The sequence below is a fragment of the Artemia franciscana genome, chromosome 5 (assembly GCF_032884065.1).
Source record: "Artemia franciscana chromosome 5, ASM3288406v1, whole genome shotgun sequence".
Taxonomy (NCBI): Eukaryota; Metazoa; Arthropoda; class Branchiopoda; order Anostraca; family Artemiidae; genus Artemia; species Artemia franciscana.
Window position 1 is genome coordinate 50,358,276 of NC_088867.1, and position 21,930 is coordinate 50,380,205.

Here is a 21,930-nt window from a genome sequence, read left to right on the forward strand (position 1 = left end):
GCGACCAAATGAATCTAAATCTAGTTCAGATATTTTTTCTTAATTGAGCACACCACATACTGATTAATAGAGAATATTTTTGCTCACTGAAATGGCAACCTGTCCCTACTTTTGCCTGATGTGTGTTTGAGAACTCTTTCATGTTGTATACAAGGGTGTAGAGCTGTTCAATTTGGGGAATTCATGTTTTGGAAGAGTGAGAGTGAGTGTTTCTTAGTTAAAGGGGTGTCTGAAAGGAATGCGCCACTAAACAGTTGTGTAAGTTTGTTTGTATATGGGCTAAACAAAGGAAATTATGTGATAGGGGACAGATTTTTAAAATGTGTAGGCATCAATATGGTTTTCGTTGTTTGTTCAAAATATTCACCTTGTTGTGTCAATTTGTTGTTTTTCTGTGCGTTTTTTTGTGTTGTGTTTTTTTTTGTATTATTTTAAGTTGTATTTTGTTGGTCTTTTGTGTATCACTTTAGCCCATAGGCTTTTGCATAAAATCTTAACTATAGTTCATTAGCAACAATTACTTAAGGTATACTATACATGTACAAAACAGACAAAGAACTTCAGCTCTGTTTGGGTAGTAATTCCTGTAAAATCTAAAAAAAGGACTTTACTCCATTGCAGATCTGCCCGTATATCATAGAACAAGGAATACAAAAAATTTGGAATGTCCAATTATCTTACCATCATTAATTGTCTGTGTTTCCCCATTATTTTCGGCAGGAATAAGTAAAGTTCTAGCTTGGAACCAATGGCGTTGGGTCATCTGATTAGCCAACTGACATAAAAGTCCCCTGAAAGAAAGAAAATTTTTAATATTTAATTTCTGACCACTAAACAGGGCAATGCATGGTACAATCCAGATATGAAATATTATTCCTCGTTCCTGACCAAGGGTTTCTACTTTCAAAGGGTTGCTGTTTATATGCCAAACATTCCTGCAACGGACAGAACAGCTTTACTGTTAGTTTTTTTTATATTATTGTCACTATATGGCCAAAACACCATTGATCAAACTAAATGGAACAGAAATTTTGTCCTATCATCTATTGCAAACAGCAGAAAACAAGTACCGTTAACAGGGGAAATTTTTCTTTTCTTTTTTTATCTTATGTATTTTACTGTTAAATAGAGTAAGCTAGTTAGTGTTTGAATAAAATTTGCATTTCTTTTTTTTTCCTTGTGCATTTTGAGTTTTTGCTGATTTACTTATGCAAAAGTGAACAATGACCTTGATTTTCTTTTTTGATTATTTTTACACAACGTTTTCATCCTTAAAATATTTTCACATCTTGAACTTTTGAAAAGAAATACATTAAAATCTCAAAAACAGAAAACAAACCTAGATTTATAAGAAAAATGTATTCCAGATTGTGACAATGAGTTTAATTTAGTTAAATCATCTTCCAAATATAAGGACCACGTTACTCCAAGTTATTTTACATTAGAAATATCCAAATGAATGGTAGTCTTAGTACTGAAAATTGAAAAAAAAAATCTTTTTAGATCACCCGTTCCATGTTTATTTAAACTTGAGCTTTAAAGCATAGTCCCTGAAAAACCTTCTATTCCTGCTTCATAATATATAACTAAAGAATTTTCAAATCACAACAATATATACAGGATATCTTAGCAAGCTTCCATGCATATGAAAGTATTTGCAAGCAAGCAGGGAGGGGGAGGGGATTTCTCTTTCAGACTAGCCTAAAAAATGCCCCTACAATCTAAACAGTGGCCAAAAAATGCAGCCTTTTGTGTTTCTGAGCTCTAACTACTAGGTCAAATAATCATTGCAAGGATTTAATTTCTGCCTTTTCAAACCTAAATTCGATTACGCTTTACTCGCCTGGTAAATATTTAATCATGATTCCTCTGTGAGCTTAAATTCACACATATATATATATATATATATATATATATATATATATATATATATATATATATATATATATATATATATATATATATATATATATATATATATATATATATATATATATTATATATATATATATATATATATATATATATATATATATATATATATATATATATATATATATATATATATATATATTATATATATATATACATATATATATATATATATATATATATATATATATATATATATATATATATATATATAAATATATATATATAAATATAAGTCCAGAAATTATGTCTTTGAGGATGACAGCCTACCCACAGCCCTCAGGGCAAGGGTTGTAAGTTATACCTTGGGGGCGTTTAAGGTTTTCACAGAAAGGCTGGTCGCAGAAACTTCGGAAGAAGCTCATTGGATGAGTAATCAGGAGTTCTAGTGCCCTTTTTAAGAGTCAAAGTGATTGGAGGGCATAATTCCCCCCACGCGTCTTATTTTCCTGAAATACATCTGAGATTAATTTTGAGATAGCAATTTGTCCAAAAAATAGTTCAAAGATTACATAACAAGATCTTTGGGGTTGACAAAACCCCCCAGAATCCGGGGGCGAGGGGTTGCTAGTTATACACCCAGGGAAAATTGGTCGTGTGAACTTCAGACGAGGCTCATTCGATTTGAAATGTAGTTCTAGACCCCTGTAGAGGGTCAAAAGTGATGAAAGGAAACTAGCCCCCCCCTTCCCTCCCTGACATCCTCTTTTCCCCAAATGCATCCAACCGAAATTGTGAGATAGCCATTTTGTTCACTATAGTCCAAATAAAATATAACAATGTCTTCAGGGTGGACACGACTCCTCAGAGCCCAGGGTTTTAAGTTATACCCTGGGCATATAATGGATGGAGCTTATTTGATTAAAAGTTGGAAGTTCTAGTGAACTTAAGACTCAAAAGTGAATGAAGGGCAAGAAATACTTTGTCACAGTAAAGTTTTTGGCCAGTTTAAAGTCAGAAAACAATTCTTACTTCATAATATGCTGAATAATTGTACCTAAAACATTTTGCATGCAGACCCGCTAAACACTAAACACCCACCCCCCCCCCCCAAATATGCAAATATATAGTCCAAATTTGTTTCTAAAGTAACGAAGAAACCGGTTTGCTCTCGAGTTTTACACATCGCAAACTTGAGCAAGTGGCATTACACAAGTAATTACTTGCGTATTAGATAGTACTAGTGGAAGAAAAATTACTTGTGTGTTATATGCCACTCGCTGAAGTTTGCGATGCGTAAAACTTTTCGTTACTTTAGAAAAAATTTGGGCTATATATTTGCATATTAGGGGGGGGTTAAAGTAAACGGGTCTGCATGCAAAATGTGTTAGATACAATTACTCTGCATATTCTGAACTAAGAATTGTTTCAGACTTGAGGCTGTCCAAATTCCCTCCCCCTTATGTGCAAACACATAACCCAAATTATACATTGCCCATCTATTCTGTCACTTGTCTTTGTCTTGTCTCAGACTAACCTGAAAGAAACTAATGAAAAAAATCGTTTGCTTTCGAGTTTTAAACAGTGTCAACTTGAGTGAGTGGTGTAAAATACACAATTACCAACATTCCTTCCCTCTGTGGAAAATCTAAAGACTAAACTCAAATAAAATTCTGAAATTTGGAAAGCCTCATTTTCCACGGGGAGGGTATATACCGGGGTTATTTTCCATGTAGGGAGAGGGTATTTTCCAAATGGGGGGGTATTTCTACAGAGGGAGGGATTTTTTCGGGGAGTATTTTCCTCAGGGGGGGGGGCATTTCAGGGGGTTAATGTTGGCTACCTGTTGAAAGATCCAGTATTTATGCCTTTGAAGATGTCAACCCCCCAAACGGCCCTCAGGGCAATTTGTTCGTTTCCAAAAACACAGAGGGCATTCAGGTGAGCCTTTCAGAGAATGTTGAGTATGGTGTTGAACTATATCAAAGCATATTATATACACACGGACTATTAAAAGAGCATGACTCAGGAATGGCTGAATATATTAATTTGGAACTTCCAAGAAATGATAAAGGAGATGACGAAAAAGACAATATTTGCATGATACTGCTACTACTACAACTACCACCACCACTACTGTTACCACTACTACTACCACACTATTCAATTTAAAATATCGAGGGAAATCTAGAATAAATCAGATGATGCTATGTGCTTGTACATTGTCAAAAGAGTGTATCTAAAGAATTGATTTGGGTATTAAGTAGGAGCTTTAAGAGAATGCTTAAAGGGGAAAATCATCTGACCAAAAGGCAATGTGCACATGCTATACTAATACTACAATCACTGCTACATTTACTACTACTACTACCACTACTACTTCCATCACGACTACTTGTAAGGCTATGAGCGTTGAGATGAAAATTTCAAGATATGTGAACATACAGATTATCAAAGGGACATACCATCAATGTCATAGCAATGACTAAGTCTATTAAGCAAAAACTTTCAGGACTTGATGAAAGCAATGTTCAACAGACCAAAAGGCAATGCGTTAATACTGCTGCTGCTACTATGGCTAGAGCTATTACTATTAATACTACTAGTAATACCAATACTACCACTGTGACTACTATTACTTCTATAGATAATGGTAGGAAGGTGAAATTTTCAAGGAATGTTGAGGGGGAAGGGGAACTGAATCCCAATACTCCATCTGTATGCAGGTTGTCAAAAGGATGTAATAGCAATATCTTAGAATCAGTTTGGTGTGTGAAGTTGAAACTAACAGTGTTTGTTGTGAGGATGTGGAACTAACCAAAAGGAAATATTTGCATCCTACTGCTACTGCTTCTACTCACACAAATACTACTGCTACTATTAATACTACTTCTACTGCTACTACTATTACCACTGCAGCTAAGGCTGCTATTATTAATTCTACTGCCAATACTACTATTGTTGCTGTTAAAACTAAGGGCATTAAGGCGAAAAATTTTGTTATGCATTGAAACTGTATTAAACTAAATTGAAACACTCTATACCCACAGAGGCTGTCAAGAGGACATACCAGAAATGCTTTAGGAGTGGTTGATGGTATTAAGCTGAAAATTTCAGCATGTGTTGAAGGGGATGTTGAAGAGACCAAAGGTGCTATGTACATACTGTTACTATTGCTACTATGCAAGCTAAGAGCATTAAGGTGAAGCTTTTAAGGAATATTTAAGCAGATGTTGAAGTAAATTAAGACAAACTTAAGTATGTAGATTTTCAAAAAGGTGACAAAGCCCTATCTCAAGAATAGCTTATATTATTAAGTTACAACTTTAAGGGCAAGCTGTGGCAAATCTTGAATTAGCCAGAAGGCACTATGTGTATACTATTAATACTACCACTACAGTTATTGTAACTTATGACACTAAGGGTATTAAGGTTAAATTTTTAGGGAATGTTAAGGGAGAGTTTCAATTAAAAAAAAAACTATATGAGTGCAGGCCTGGATTTACCAATGAGCCTTGGCCTAGGGGCGCACAGTGCCAGGGGACAGCAAATTATCACAGTGATGTTTTTTTCTTAACAAAAACTGGACCAGTGATCAAACCAAAGGAGCTATGTGCATACTGTTACTATTGTTGCTACAGCTATTGCTACTATGCAAGCTAAGAGGATTAGGGTGAAGCTTTTAAGGAATATTTAGGCAGATGTTGAGCTAAATTTAAACAAACTATAGGCATGTGTATTTTCAAAAAGGTGACAAAGCAATATTTCAAGAATAGCTTATATTATTAAGTTACACCTTTAAGGGCAAGTTGTGGCGGATTTTGAGGTAGCCAGAAGGCACTATGTGTATTCTAATAATACTACCACTACAGTTACTGTAACTTATGACACTAAGGGTATTAAGGTGAAACTTTTAGGGAATGTTAAGGGAGAGTTTCAATTTAAAAAAAAACTATATGACTGTAGCTCTGAATTTACCAATAAGCCCTGGCCTAGGGATACACAATGCCAGGGGCTACAATAAAATATCACAGTGATTTTATTCGTATCAAAACTGGACTATTGTTATTTATTGTCAAACTGCCATTTGCATTCAACTGCCATACAACCCATTAACAGAAAAGTAACTTTAAAACAACACAAGAATTCTGTGGCATATGGAATACCAGAATCTTGTGAAGAAGCGGCTGGTATTCAAATGTTTGTTAAGGACCGTCTTTCCCAATCATATAATCTGCTACCTGTCAATGTTCTGGAGCCACAGCAACTTGGAAACTATTCTCCAAAACCAGGTGACCGCCCTAGGCCTGCTCTTTTCCTCACAGACAGTTACAAGGTTAAAAAGGAGATTGTGGCTAGATCAAGAGAACTGAAGGGGAATGTACAGTTTCACTTTGATCAAACAAAGGCAGAAAGAGAAAAGCAAAAACAGAATCAGACGTCAAAAAAAGGGGCTACAATGGAGCACTGGCTCCACTGCCCACTGAAACAAGCCCAACTATAAATAGTTCGTTTTCTAGTAGTTTTAGTGTTGATGCTGATAATAGTGATGCTTTCCATTCGTGCTCGAGCTCTAACTCGACGAACAAAAGTTGCATAAGCTTACCAAAAGTTATGAATAATAACTACCCAGTCAGCAGAAAGAAAGTGTTGGAACTTTTTTACATGAACATTGATACAGTGACAAACAAGCTTCCAGAACTGAAACTGGAGGCCACCACTGAAGATTTTGATATACTATGCACCTGTGAGTTGACCCTTAAGAACCCCAGTAGCCCACTGGCAGAAAACCAGATCAGGATAACTGGATATCACCTGTTCTCAAATCTGTCTATTAACCCCGAGAGAGGCACCGCCATCTACACAAAGGAGGGAATAAATGTTAGAGATTTATCTTTTAATCACAATTATTCCCTATGGATTGAAAGTGTTTTTGTCTGGATTATTAATGAGGGTATAAACCATTGCTGATAGGTTTTCATATATAGAAGCCCCAGTTGCCCTGATGCCCTTGCGTCTAACCAAGCTCTAATTCAGTTGACTGAAGAAGCATCCAATCATAATAATCAGGACTTAATTCTTCTTGGAGATTTGAATCTACCAGATGTCAAATGGGTTGAGGGCTTGGGTTATCAATAAAGATCAATTGTCAGTAACCCATTTGCTGAGTATTTGGGTAGCAATAGCTTAAATCAAATAATAGACCAACCGATCTGGTATAAAAATAACCAGACGCCATCCCTACTAGATTTGACAATCACTAACAACCCAGAATTGTTAGTGAACACCGAGTACCTCCCTCCCATTGGTGCCAGCGACCACGTCTACATCTGCCATGACTTGCTGCTTAGTCAACAAACAAACAACTGTACTAAATGAATTTACACCAACAACAGAAAAGTTAAGGAGATAATTGAAGTAGAATGGGACCAAGTGATTGTCAAAGGAGACATAGAGCTAGCCTGACAAAATCTTAAGAACAGCTTGCTCCAAGCTGAGAGGACATGTACTTCAAGTTCATTCATGAAGGCAGCAAAAACACTGCCACACCTGAACTGACCTATTAAAAGGGCTATAAAGCATAAAAAGAAGGCCTTTTTCAAAATATATCAAACTAGGCACTTCATAGCTGATTATGAAGGTAACTTAGCGTCAAATATCCAAGACAACCCAAAAAGGTTCTGGAGATACATATCTACTAAAGATAAGAGTAGACAAACTATTCCATTCCTGCTCAACCCTGAAGGAAAAAAGCTGGAAGATCCAGAGCCAATAGCAAATTTACTTAACAACACATTTGCATCCAACTTCTTAGTGGACCCCTCAATGCCGAAAATTTACATCACAATGGACGAGATTAAGAAAAGACTGAGTAAACTAGACCCCAACAAAGCTAAAGGCTCAGACGATATACATCCCTGGCTCCTTAAAGAACTTGCAGATATAGTAGCTGAGCCGCTTTGTTTGCTCTTCAAGCTGTCTTTTCAGACTAGTAGCCTACCTGCAGATTGGCGGACAGCCATAATTAATCGTTATTCAAGAAAGGATCTAGAACCCAGCATGAGAACTATCAACCCGTTAGCCTGACCTCGGTTGTGGCCAAACTTATCAAAGGGCTGGTTAATGACGCAATCATAGCACATATAACCAAAAATGGCCTTCTTTTTGGTGGTCAGCATGGCTTTGGGAAAGGCATGTCTATTGAAACAAATATAATACTAGCTTATGAATCTATAACTGATATGCTGGAGCAGGATGTTCCAGTTGATGTGTTCCTACTGGATCAAGCTAAGGCCTTTTATAAAATGTCTTACTGCTACCTTATGATCAAGCTGTCAGTATATCAGATAGAAAATGATGTTGCCCAGTGAATCCACAGCTTCCTATCTGACAGAACTCACATTGTCACTGTATATGATGAAAGAGGTGACCACATCTACCCCACACCAGTTCACATTAAGAGTGGTATCCCCTAAGGAACCAAGCTAGGTCCAATTCTGTTTAACCTCTATGTAAATGATGCTCCTGAGGTGGTTAAGAATGGCTTTGAACTAAATGCAGATAATTCCAAACTCTTTGGTCCAGCAGCCTCAACAGAAAATTGCTCTTCTGTACAAGAAGATCTCAACAACCTTTGTCTGTTGGCAACAACCTGGATGCTGAAGCTCAACACATGCAAAGTCCTTCATCTTGGTCCAAACAACCCCTACCATAGTTATTACATGGTTCACTCTGCAGTGCTGATATACCCATTCAGAGTACTGCAGAAGAGCATGATCTTGGGGTAATCATTGACAATAAACTTAAATTTCATAGTCATGCTGAAACCAAGCAGCTAAGGCAAACAAGGTCCTTGGTTTGGTCAAGCCTTCAGTGACAAGTCGCAAACCAAGAGTAATCAAGAAGCAATACACAGCCCTTGTTCGTCCCCATCTTGATTTTGGCATGTCGGTTGCCAACCCGCACTTTAAGTATGACATGGGGGTACTTGAGAAGGTGCAGCACAGGGCAACAAAACTCCCTTTTTCCGAAAAGCAAATCTCATACAAGCACCAACTAAAAAAGCTTGACCTTCTTACCTTAATGTACCATAGAATAGAGGAGATGTTATCCAAGCATTTAAGATGATGACCAGTTATTCTATTAAGCCCATTTTCAATCACAGTGAATGCACCAAAACACGAGGGAACCCAAAAAACTGCATCAAAAAGCTTCAAGATTCCAAGCTTCAAGATTCGTGTTGACCAAGATTGGACCAGGAAGTCATGGAAGACGCAGTGGGATGAACCAGTATCATCCAGCAGGATATAATAGCCCTTAAATGCATCAGGTGAGGAATACATCCAGTAATACCCAACAATTAAACCAAATTGCCCTGTATATATGCAAATAGATATGATTATGAACTGTTACATGAATATTGATTCTATGTTACCTGGCGACATCTACGGTTCTTCAACCTTTGACACTAGAAGATGCAATTTAAGGTAATCAACTAAAAATTCCAATGTCCCTTTTAAGAGTAAAAAGAGACAGAAGGACATGCAGTCTTTCTCCCTAGTCTATTCATTTTCCAAACGCATCCAGTCAAAATGTTGAGACAGCCATTTTGTTAGCATAGTAGAATGTCTCTTGGGATATTGGGTATGCTCCCCACAATCCCCAGAATTATGCAACTTACCCATTATCCTTTAAAACTAGATGTTGCATTAAAACTAAATCATATGGCACTGTGTATATGGTTGCCAATAAGAAACCTCAGCAATATCTCTAGAAAAACTGGGAGTGTTAAGTGGAAACTTTTGGGGCTACTACTATTACTACTTCTGCTCTTGAAATTTAAATAAATCAAAAGAGTGTAAGTGTATCCTTGTTGTCAAAGATCATAGATAGAATGTTTGGGGAATGGTATTAATTTTTAATTTTTATGGTCAACTTGAGGAGGTATAAAATTAAATTGAACAATACTTTGTGTTCAGACTAAAAATTGTCAAAAAATCTATAGATCAAAATTATGGATTCTTATAGAAAAAAAATCGAAAAGATATAAAACCTTATTTTCAATACAAAATGGACCGAAAGTAATTTTAAAATATTTTCCACGAAACAAATTTTCCAAAGAAAAATAAAAAGCTCTAGTAAGCCAAAAACAAGCAGAAATAAATTCAAATAGATTTTCCAAGCTGAAAATTACCGCAAATTACCACCAATAAATAAATGAAACCCTAAATAGACAGAAATTACAACAAATAGCCATGTCAAACTCAAAATGAGCAGAAAACATGGGTAGTACTGACAATCCCCAAGCCTTCTCAAGACCAGAAAATAATTTGCACTTTATTGAAGACAAAATATATTTAAATGTTTTCACTTTTTGGCTTTAATAAATGATAAATCATCAACTTATAGATTTTTTCTAGTTGTTTTTTTATCAGCAAAGAGCAAACTATGTTCTGGTCTTGAGAAGGCAAAGGGGTTGTCAACCCTACTCATGTTGGTTTTTACTCATTTTGGGTTTGACTTGGTTATCAATGTAATATCTGTTTGTTTTGGGTTTCATTCATTTGTTGATGGTGATTTGTGGTAGGTTTACTCTTGGAAGATTGTTTGAATTTATTTCTACTCATTATCGGTCTAATGGAGCTCTTTACTTTTTACAAAAAAACTTGTTTCGTAGAAAAACCTTATTGAATTAATATACAAAAGAGCTGATTTATGACAGATAAAATTTCAAAAAAAAACACGGGAAACATGCAAATTACAAAAAAAATATAGGAAATTACTTAAAATATAATTTTAAATATGATATTTAGGGAGGGGCCTTGGCCTCGACCTTGCTCTCCTCCCCCAGCTCAATTTCAGGCTGTGCAAAAACAGAGGTGCTATAATGGGTTATAAGAAATTAGTAGGAGAATTTAAGCATAAAATTCAGCACAATGCTACTCACTTGGACAGTAAATTGATCCTTAGATGAACCATTGAGAAAAATGACCTTAAAAGAAGATTTCAACAGTTATTATCCTACAGGGCAAGACTCGAATGATGCAATCTAGCCCTAGTTCTTATTGCTAAGATACTTTAACTTTTAGCATCAAAGATAGAAAGAGCAACATTTTTTTCTTTAACCTTTGCTATTAGCATAGGCCTAGGACAAACAATTTAAAAATTGACACAAACATAGACTTAGTTTTCTTTCACCAGTAAACATTTGCTTATTAACAAAGTTGGATTTTCATCCATTAGTTTCAACTACATCAAATGTTGAGGAGCTTGTCAGTCATACCAAAATTATTACTAGTTAGGCATTTTTAAGGTATTTTACACATACAATCAGATCAGACGATTTTTGAGGTTATATTTCTTTCAGAAAGGAGCTTCATGATATTCCCCTTACCTCATAAGGTACAGGACACTGTACCAGGACTTACCCCCAAGGGGTAAGTACAGGACTTACCCCTTACCTGGTACAGGACACTGTACCAGTTCTTGCATGAAACAAATCTATTTTTATTCTATATTTTCAGGCAAAAATCTTTGCGTGCAGAAGAGAGAAGGGGGGTTATAGGTGTATTCATAATAAGGTTAATTTTAAGACAACTAGTCCCTAAAATACAGAATTAGTGTAGACAAAGAAATGACATTAATAAGCAATAAAATTACCAAGATGGATCCCTTCACCTACCGTGGATAGCAATTCAAGAAAATGTGAGGGGAAGGTATTTTTCAAAACTAAACATATGTTGTTGTTTTCTACAAATCTACAGGGAGGCTATGAGAACTAAGGGACAACTGTACCTTCACCTGCCTATTCCCAACTTAAACAGGCTAGCATTTTTAGCAAGGATGGTGGATGCAATGATGATATAAAGTATGGAACAATCATTGTTCATGGAGCTTTATCATGGTTGAAAGAAAAAGATTTTGAAAGAACTAGAAGATGTATTTTGAAACTAAGATTCTAAGATCTAGAAGCTGTAGAAATGAGATTTGTTAATTATACCTCTTAAACATGAGTGCTTCAAAAAGTTCAAGAAGCTATGACAGATGTTTTCCAAGGTTTAAGAATAGCATTCGGTATGGATTTTAGTCACTACATTAGAGTTCACATCAAAAGGTCTTTTTAGCACTGAGAACAGCTGAGCAGAGGTCCTTACTGAAACATCTGCTTTTGTCTTTTTGCCCCATTTTATTGTTGTTTTTTTTATATTTCCTTGTTTTTATGGCATTTGGTATTTACCAGGTGACATATTGTGATTGCAATTTCTGTTGGTCTGTCTGTCCGGTTTTGCTAGTTTGAGCACTTGGAGATAAGCTTGGACAATGAACTTTCGTAGGCGTATCAGGGACCAGGCCAGATTAAATTAGAAATAGTCGTTTTCCTAATTTGACCAACTGGGGGGGGGGTGTGGGTATGGTTAATTTGGAAAAATTAGAAAAAAATGAGGTATTTTTATCTTACGAATGGGTGATTGGATCCTAATGAAATTTGATGTTTGGAAGGATATTGTGTCTCAGAGCTTTTATTTTGAACCACGACCAGATCTGATGACATTGGGGGGGAGTTGGAGGGGGTAACCTGAAATCTTGGAAAACGCTTAGAGTGGAGAGATTGGGATGCTGAAACTTGGTGGGAAAAATAAGCACAAGTCCTAAATACATTATTGATATAAACAGAACAGATCCACTCTCTTTTGGGGAGAATCAAAAAATAAGGTACTTTTAACTTACAAATGAGTGATTGGATCTGAATGATATTTGATATTTAGAAGGACCTCATAACTCAGACCTTTTACTTTAAATCCCGACCAGATCCAGTGTCATTGGGGAGAGTTGGGAGGAGGGGCGGAACCTGAAATCTTGGAAAACACTTAGAGTGAAGAGATCAGGATGAAACTTGGTGGGAAGAATAAGCACAAGAACTAGATACAGGATTGACATAACCGGACTGGATCTACTCTCTTTGGGAGAGTTGGGGGGGGGGCTAATTTGGAAAAATTAGAAAAAAATGAGGTATTTTTAACTTACGAACGGATGATTGGATCTTAATGAAATTAAATTAAAAAAAACTAACTGAAAGTAAGGAGCGACATTAAAACTTAAAACGAACAGAAATTATTCTGTATATAAGAGGGGTTGTCCCCTCTGCAATACCTCGCTCTTTACGCTAAAGTATGACTCTTTTTCACAACTCTACTTTTTAAAATAATAAAAAAATTTAGCGTAAAGAACGAGGCGTTGCGGAGGGGAAGACCCCTCTAATATACAGAATAATTTCTGTTTGTTTTAAGCTTTAATGTCGCTCCTTACTTGCAGTTAAAAAAACTTGTTTTTTTATTTAATTTCTGAACGTTTTTGAATTAATGCATGTTATGATTTTGGCTCACTGCACATGAATAATTAAAAAAAAATTTGTATATTATTTTTTTTCTAAATGGCTTTCTCATAGTTTTGATCGGATGATTTTGATAAAAAAAAGGGTGGAGGAGGAGGCCTAGTTGCCCTCCAATTTTTGGTTACTTAAAAATGCAACTAGATTTTTTTTTATTTTCTGTACAAACGTTTTTGTTTGTAATAAACATACATACCTTACAAATTAACTTATGTAATGAACTTCTATATTTGTTTATTTTTATTATGTATATGAGGGGGTTTGCCCCCCAATACCTCGCTCTTTACACTAAAGCTGAATTTTATCCTAAATCTTTAACAATGACCCCTGAATCACAAAGGCCATAGAATAAATAGTTGAAATTACTAAAAATACTTTAGCGTAAAGAGCAAGGTATTGTGGAGGAGAAAACCTTCTTTTATATCTAATATTTTATGTTCGTTTTAAGTTTAAATGCTACTCATTACTTCCAGGTGGAATTTTTTTTTATTTACTTTCTCATTGTTTCTTTTTAAATAATGCTAGAAAATACTGCACTCCCTTCATGGAAATTTTCTTCCCTCATGATAAATTCCTCCATGGAAAGATTACTACACGTAACCCCATCCCCCAACCCACTCCCACCCCAACGCGAACAAGTCCCTCTGAAAACGTCTGTACACTTCATAATAACCATTACTATATGGAAGCAATGGTCAAAGTTTGTAACTTGGAGCCCCTCCCCCAGGGACTTTGGGGGATTGAGGCGTCCCCAAAGATATAGTTATTAGGTTTCCGACTTAAATGAACGGAATGGCTATCTCAAAATTTTCATCCGGTTACTTTGGGGAAAATATGTGCGTGGGAGGGGGCCTAGGTGCCCTCCATTTTTTTGGTCACTTCAAAAAAGCACTAGAACTTTTAATTTCTTGAGAATGAGCCCTCTCGCAACATTTTAGGACCACTGGGTCAATACGATCATCCTGGGAAAAAAAATAAACACACATCTGTGATCTGTCTTCTGGCAAAAGGTGCAAAATTCCACATTTTGTATATAGTAGCTTGAAACTTCTACAGTAGGGTTCTTGGATACGCTGAATCTGATGGTGTTATTTTCGTTAAGATTCTATGACTTTTAGGGGGTGTTTCCCCCTATTTTCTAAAATAAGGCAAATTTTCTCAGGCTCGTAACTTTTGATGGGTAAAACTAAACTTGATGATTTTTATATATTTAAAATCAGCATTGAAAAGCAATTCTTTTGATGTAACGATCGGTATCAAAATTTCGTTTTTTAGAGTTTTGGTTACTATTGAGCCAGGTTGCTTCTTACTACAGTTTGTTATCATGAACTGTTTGATATGATATTTGGAAAGACTTCGTGTTTCAGGGCTCCTATTTTAAGTCCTGACCGGATCCTGTGACACTGGGGGGAGTTGGAGGAGGAAACTGGAAATCTTTGAAAATGCTTAGAGTAGAGAGATGGTGATGATACTTGGTAGGAAGAATAAACACAAGTCCTAGATACATGATTGACATAACCAGACTGGATTGGCGCTCTTTGGGGGAGTTGGGAGAGGGGGGGGGGTAATTCTGAAAATTAGAAAAATGATGTATTTTTAACTTACAAACAGGTGTTCAGATCTTGGAGAAATTTGATATTTAGAAGGACCTCGTGTTTCAAAACTCTTATTTTAAACCCCGACCGGATCCGTTGAAGTTGGGGGGAGTTGGAGGGAGAACCCAGAAATCTTGGAAAACGCTTAGACTGTAGAGATCAGGATGAAACTTGGTGAGAAGAATAAGCACATGTCCTAGATACGTTATTGACATAACCAGACTGGATCTGCTCTCTTTGGGGGAGTTGGGGGGATTTACTACTTTAGGCACTTCCAGATAGGCTAGGACAATGGAAGTTGGCAGGCATGTCAGGGACTAGACTAGATTAAATCAGAAATAGTCTTTTCCCTGATTTGACCATCTGGGGGAGCAAGCAAACAAGATAGTTGAGAAGAATTTTATTTGACAATAAAACAAATGGTTGTTCTTCTTAAGTATGGCTTGTGGTATAGGGGTAGGATTATCGTTTATGGTGCAAGAGGTCTTAAGTTCAAATCCTGGACCACCTTAATGTTTACATGAAAAAGATCTGAAACTAGATACGTGATCAATCCAGGAATCACTGAAAGTTGACAGGCATATCAGAGACCCAGCCAGATTACATTAGAAATGATCGTTTCCCCAATTTGACCATCTGGGGGAGAGAGGAAGGGTGGCAAATTCAGAAAAATTAGAAAAATGATGTATTTTTAACTTGCATACAGGTTATTGGATCTTAATAAAATTTGATATTAGAAGAACTTCCTGTCTCAGAGCTCTTATTTTAAATACCAACTGGATCTGGTGACATTGGGGGGAGCTGGAGAGGGAAAACAGAAATCTTGGACAATACTTAGAGCAGAGATATCAGGATGAAATTTGGTGGGAACAATAAGCACAAGTACTAGATACATGATTGACATAACCAGACCGAATCTACTCTCTGTGGGGGAGTTGGGGGGGCCTAATTTCGTAATTTGGAAAAATTAAAAAAAATGACATATTTTTAACTTGTGAATGGGTGATTGGATCTTAATGAAATTTGATATTTAAAAGGATCTCGTGTGTCACGGTTCTCATTTTAAATCCTGACCAGATCTGATGACATTGGGGGAAGTTGGAGAAGGACTCTGGAAATCTTGGAAAACTCTTAGAGTGGAGAGATCATGATGATGCTTGGTGGGAAGAATAAGCACAAGTCCTGGATACATGATTGACATAACCAGACTGGATCCGGTGACTTTGGGGGGAGTTGGAGGGGGAAACTGGAAATCTTGGAAAATGCTTAGAGTGTAGAGATTAGGATGAAACTTGGTGGAAAGAATAAGCACATGACCTAGATATATTATTGACATAACCAGACTGGATCTGCTCTCTTTGAGGAGTTGGGGGGATTTGCTAGTTTAGGCACTTCCAGATAGGCTAGGACAATGAAAGATGGCAGGCATATCAGGGACCAGACTAGATTAAACTAGAAATAGTCTCTTCCCTGATTCAACCATCTGGGGGGGGGGGAGTGAGCAAACAAGATAGTTGAGAAGAATTTTATTTGCCAGTAAAAAAAATGATTGTTCTTCTTAAGTATGGCATATGATTCTACCTTAGGGTGTGAGAAGTGTCAAGTTCAAATCCTGGACCACCCTAATTTTTACACGAGGAAGATCTGAAACTAGATACATGACCAAATTAGCAATCACTGAAAGTTGGCAGGCATATCAGGGACCCAACCAGATTACATTAGAAATAGTCACTTTTAGTTAGATTAGTTAGAAATAGTCAAATGGGTTATTGGATCATAATGAAATTTGACATTAGAAGGACCTTGTGTGTCAGAGCTCTTAACTTAAATCCAATCCAGATCTGGTGACATTGGGGGCAGTTGAGGGGGGAAACCTGAAATCCTGGAAAACGCTTAGAGTGGAGAGATCATAACAAAACTTGGTGGGAAGAAGCGCCTGGCTCTTCCAACCTTGTCACAAGTACCAAATGAGCTCTTGACTCTTGATTTTTTTAAGTCAAAGGTCATAGGGGTCAATTCTTATTGTTGAAGGATAATAGGTTAACCAAATCTATACTTTTTGGCAATCCTGTTTAGGCCAAGCAAAATGGAGACAATCCTCAAATTAGGTTGGAAAAGATCATAAGAAAATATCTAAAAGGTCATAAGGCAGGACTCAGGCAGCTATCTGCTGTAGCAAGTTGTTGGCAGTAATAGCTTCCACAAAACTACTATTTCATTTCAAATACAAAAAAGAGATAATGTAACTATAATAATTAAATAATACCCTAGCCTATACTTTAAATCCATCTTCAATTCATATTCTTAACAGTGCAACAAAAGACCATCAGCATACAGGCACTTTCATGCCCTTTCATTTCCTTTTCAATCAGAAACCAAACAGTTTGTGGTAACAAACTCTATAAAAATAGATCCAACAAAAGAATTGCCTTTTTATACAGATTCCAAATATATAAAATTCATAATATGCAGTTTTCAACATAATTTAGCTAGGATGAAAGTCAATAAATCCCTTGGGTCTTGTTTGTGCTGTTTATAATTCAATAATTTCTTGAGGGGGAAAGCACATTTTGAGCCCTTAAAGGGCAAAAAGGGCACAAAACAGCCCATTGTAAATAAGCATTTAAGGATGTTTTTCTAAAAAAAAAGCTGACCACTAAGAAAAACTCACCCTTTGTAACTGATTCAATAGCAGTCCTTAGTCTTAATAGTGAAATGTTAGTAGGAAAACAAATTTGCAGGATTTTTCTTTTAAAGAGCCAGAAACCCATCAAAAATAATGCCAATTTTGCTTTGATGTAATTTCCAAGGGGTTATAGGCTCTTCTTAAAAATTCTTACAAATATATTTTCAAAATAACCTTTAACTATTAAGACTAGCCTGAGGAAAATAAAAATTACCATTACTGAATCATCAATAAATGGCATTTTTTTTCTCACTAGACAGTTATTTTTAGAAACACATTTTCCAACATTTGATTACTATGGACTGTTTAAACTGTTTAGGGTCTCATTAATGGCTCAGAATGTAATTTCTTCTAGATGCAATTATTGATTTATGAAAGAGTATAAAAAAGTATCAAGCATGAAAGCATTCACTTCAACTATGCTGAAAACAGCAAATTTACCAAAGAATAATTTCTTCGGGGGGGGGGGGGGGGAATTACATTCTGAGCCCTTAAAGGACTTAAAATCAGCCCATAGCAACCAAACATTCAGAAAAGCCTTTCTTAAAAAAAAACTGACTAGTGAGAAAAATTCCCCTTTTGTAACTGATTCAATAATAGTAATTATTATTTCTTTAGTAATTACTATTTTCCTTAGTCTTAATAATGACATTTTATTATGAAAACAAATTTGCATAATTTTTTTTCAACAAGCCAGAAATCCCTAAAAAATAATTTCAGTTTTGCTTTAATTTCATTTCTAAACGGGTTTATTCTCTTATTAAAAATGTTTACAAAAGATTATTTACAATTCTTCAAAATAACCTTTATCTAGGCTATTAAGACTACCCTAAGAAAATAATAATTATCATTACTGAATCATCAACAAGTAGTATTGTTTTCTCACAAGACAGTTTTTTTTAAAGCATATTTCTAAACATTTGGTTACTATGGACTGTTCATACCTTTTGGGAGCCCATTAAGGGTTCAAAATATGGTAAAATTCTAGTTAATTGACTTCTTGCTATCTCAGGAAAGGTTTAGGTTAGGAAAATGAAACTTTCAGGGATGAATCTACAGACTAAAGTATATCCTGGGAAGGTATTTTGAAGCAACTACCTCCACTCCTTCTCCCTCTAGAGGGCCCTGACCTTTGATGACCTTTAAAAATATGTGCATTATAAAAGTGAAACCTTGCAAAATAGATCTTCTGCTTGATTGAAGTACAACAAAATTGTTTTCAGCTTAATAACTTTGCTCAATTCCATTTTATAAAGTTTTAAAGATATACAAATACATTTCCTAAATTTTGAAAAAAGGGCATTAATATGGCTCAAAATTCTACTCAAATAACAGGAATAGCATTTTCATAACTAAAGGCAGAGAAAAAGCAACTAGTAACTGAAAATTAAGGTAAAATGTTGTTTTGTCAAAATTTCAATAGGTTCATGTAGGCAAATTTCAGGGCCCTTTAGAGGGAGAAGGAGTGGAGGTGGGTACTTTAAAATACCTTCCCGGGACATACTTTAGCCTGTAGACCAGTGGTTCTCAACCGTGGTCCACAGGGACCCCTAGGGATCCATGTAATATTTCTGGGGGTCCACAGGCAAAACACAACAAATTGGGGGTCCACAATGATATTTTGGGGGTCCATGAAAACCAACTCAGAACGCTGTTTATTTAAAAAATTCAATTTCTACTGTAATTTACATTATTTTGAAAAATGTATATTAATAATTATTTCATTATTTTTTTATATTTTCTTTTTACTTATATATTCACCCATCAGTCAGTGGCAAGAACAAACGAAGGTGAAAATCTTTTAACTTTTCTCATGAAATAGGTGGTGAGCTTTGATCTTTATTTTTAAGCAGATATCTCCTTCCCAATGCCCGGTACCTAACCATAGATCTGCAATGACTTATCTATTACCCATTGGTCAGTGGCAAGGGCAAAGATCATAATCTTTCAACATATCTTAGGAGCCATGCGGTTTCTGATAGAATTATTAACTTCTGGTGTTTACAGGATGTTGATGTGACCCAAGCAATTCACTTCAGTTTTGTGTTCAACTTCATCCTGACAAGGTAAGGAATATCAAATATTTCTAATACATACATTCTTTTGTATTTTTTGTTTTTATTGTATTTAAGTAATAAAAAACTTATTTTCCAGCATAAAAGACTGAAGAGAAAAATGGCTAATTTTTCCCGTTTTGATATAAATTTAAAATATTAATTTATATCTTGGCAGTATCTGATATAATTATCAGCTGACAAAGTTAAAATGTCACTGGTGACCTTAATGATAATAATGAATGATTTTTGTAGTTTTTTTTTGTTCTTATCATTCATGTTATATTAACTAAAAAATTCTATTTACCTCAAACATTTACCATACGCTGTGTTTCTAAATGTTTTTTTTTCCAAAAAAACTCTAAGAATGAATAGCAATTTATATAGTTAGATATTATGGACTGCAATAATTATATTACCAACTATATATATATATATATATATATATATACATTTTTTTTTACAGATATCCCATGGCTGACCCAAGTAAGAAGAAGTGCCAACAGTACTCCACTGAATATTTGTCTTACAGATTTATTCCAGCACCACAAAATGAAACAAAACCAATGTGCCTCATATGTATGGATGTACTGTCAAATAGCATGAAGCATGATATAGCAATATAGCATAATAGCAATAGCATGATAGCATAAAACCAAGTAAACTAAAAATCCATCTAGAAAAGAAGAACATAGGAAAGAAAGATAAACCAGTAGAATACTTTAAAAAACTTTGTGATGATTTCCAAAAAAGAAGAACAGTGTCTCAAGCATTTGATAACAAAGTGAGTAAAATGAGTGATGGTTTCCTGGCATCATATGAAATAAGCAAAATAATTGCAAAGGCCAGCAAACCCCATAATATTGGTGAAACAGTAATTCTACCCACAGTTTTGCTATAATTTTGTCAGTTATGAAACAAATGCAATTGAAATTACTAATTCCATCCCTTTAAGCAACTCTTCTGTGTCATGATGCATTGATGAAATGGCAGAGGATGTAGAAAGACAATTGATAGCTCCTTTGCAAGTGAAACAGTTTGCCCTTCAACTTGATGAATCAACTTTAAGAGATAATGAGGCCATTTTATTAGCATATGTTAATGAAGGACTCAAAGACGAAGTGCTTTTTGCTAGAAGTCTTATATCAGACACAAAAAGTGAAACAATTTTTAATGAAGTTGCTACTTATTTCCAGGAAAACAATATCCCACTCAAAAATATAATTGCTTGTGCTACTGATGGTGCACCATTTATGACAGGCATATACCAAGGTTTTATTACACATTTAAAAAAAAGCAGTCCCAGAAGTATATTGTATTCACTGTGTGATACACCATCAACACTTTGTTGCAAAGAAAATGAGTGCATGTCTGCATGATGCCCTTTCTGTTGTAATAAAAGTAGTAAACCATATTAAATCAAATTCTCTCTGAGACCAGCTTTTTTTAATTCTGTAAGCAAAATGGAGAAGAGTTTGAGCAGCTTGAATTACATACAGAGGTGAGATGGCTATCAAAGGGGAATTGTCTTAAGTGTTTCATTGCACTTTGGGATTCTATTGTTTCCTTTCTTGCTGACACACAACTTGGAGCAAAACTGCTTGCAAATAAATGTGATGTGTTTTACTTATCAGATATATTTGAAAAACTTAATTCACTTAATGAACAGCTCCAAGGAAATGATTCTGATCTGATATCTAGTAAAAGTGCTATTGCTGCTTTTCTAAGAAAACTATAGCTGTATAAGAATAATATCAGGCATTGTGCATTTGAACAGTTTCCTTGTTTGGCCTGTGTTAGCAGTGATTTGCAAGATGAAGATCTTGCATTATATGGTGAATATTTGGAAAATATACATGAAGATATGCAAACTCAGTTTAGCAACCTACTCAGGATGGATATACTGATTTGGGTTCCAATTCCTTTCTGAAGTTAATGTTGCCAAAATAGAATTATCTTTGCAAGAGCCCCTCATCACATTACAAAGTGATGAATAATAATCCTTATGGATTATCCTTATATCACTCCAAGCTGCAATTTAAGGTAATGAAATAATGTATGCAAAATTAAAAGATGGAAAGTACAATATATGGAAAACAAACAATGTTGCAGCAAAGTACCCTTTGCTCTGGGATAAAGTGCAGTTCTATGTTATTGCTTTTCCTACATCTTATCTTGCTGAAGCAGGATTTAGTTGTGTTTCTCAAATATTATCAGAAGCTTGCAATAGACTTGACATTGTGAAAAGGGGTGATCTTTGATTATCATGAACATCAATAGAACCAAATATAAAGAAACTTGTTTAGAAGCATCAACCACAGGGGTCTCATTGAA

General features: G+C 35.4%; 1 protein-coding gene across 4 annotated transcripts in view; it reads right to left on the minus strand.

Moving 5' to 3' along the window:
• LOC136027551 (acyl-coenzyme A thioesterase 9, mitochondrial-like) overlaps positions 1–21,930 on the minus strand; it is a 57,150-nt gene that overhangs the window by 31,303 nt on the left and 3,917 nt on the right. For 3 of the 4 annotated variants that reach the window (XM_065704915.1, XM_065704914.1, XM_065704913.1), the window contains exons 2-3: positions 10,820–10,864; positions 682–791 (exon numbers count right to left, since the gene is read on the minus strand). In XM_065704915.1, coding sequence (XP_065560987.1) covers positions 682–791; positions 10,820–10,851 — 142 coding nt within the window. In that variant the 5' untranslated portion in view covers positions 10,852–10,864. The remainder of the gene's footprint in view (positions 1–681; positions 792–10,819; positions 10,865–21,930) is intronic. The other variant, XM_065704916.1, reaches the window with a different exon arrangement.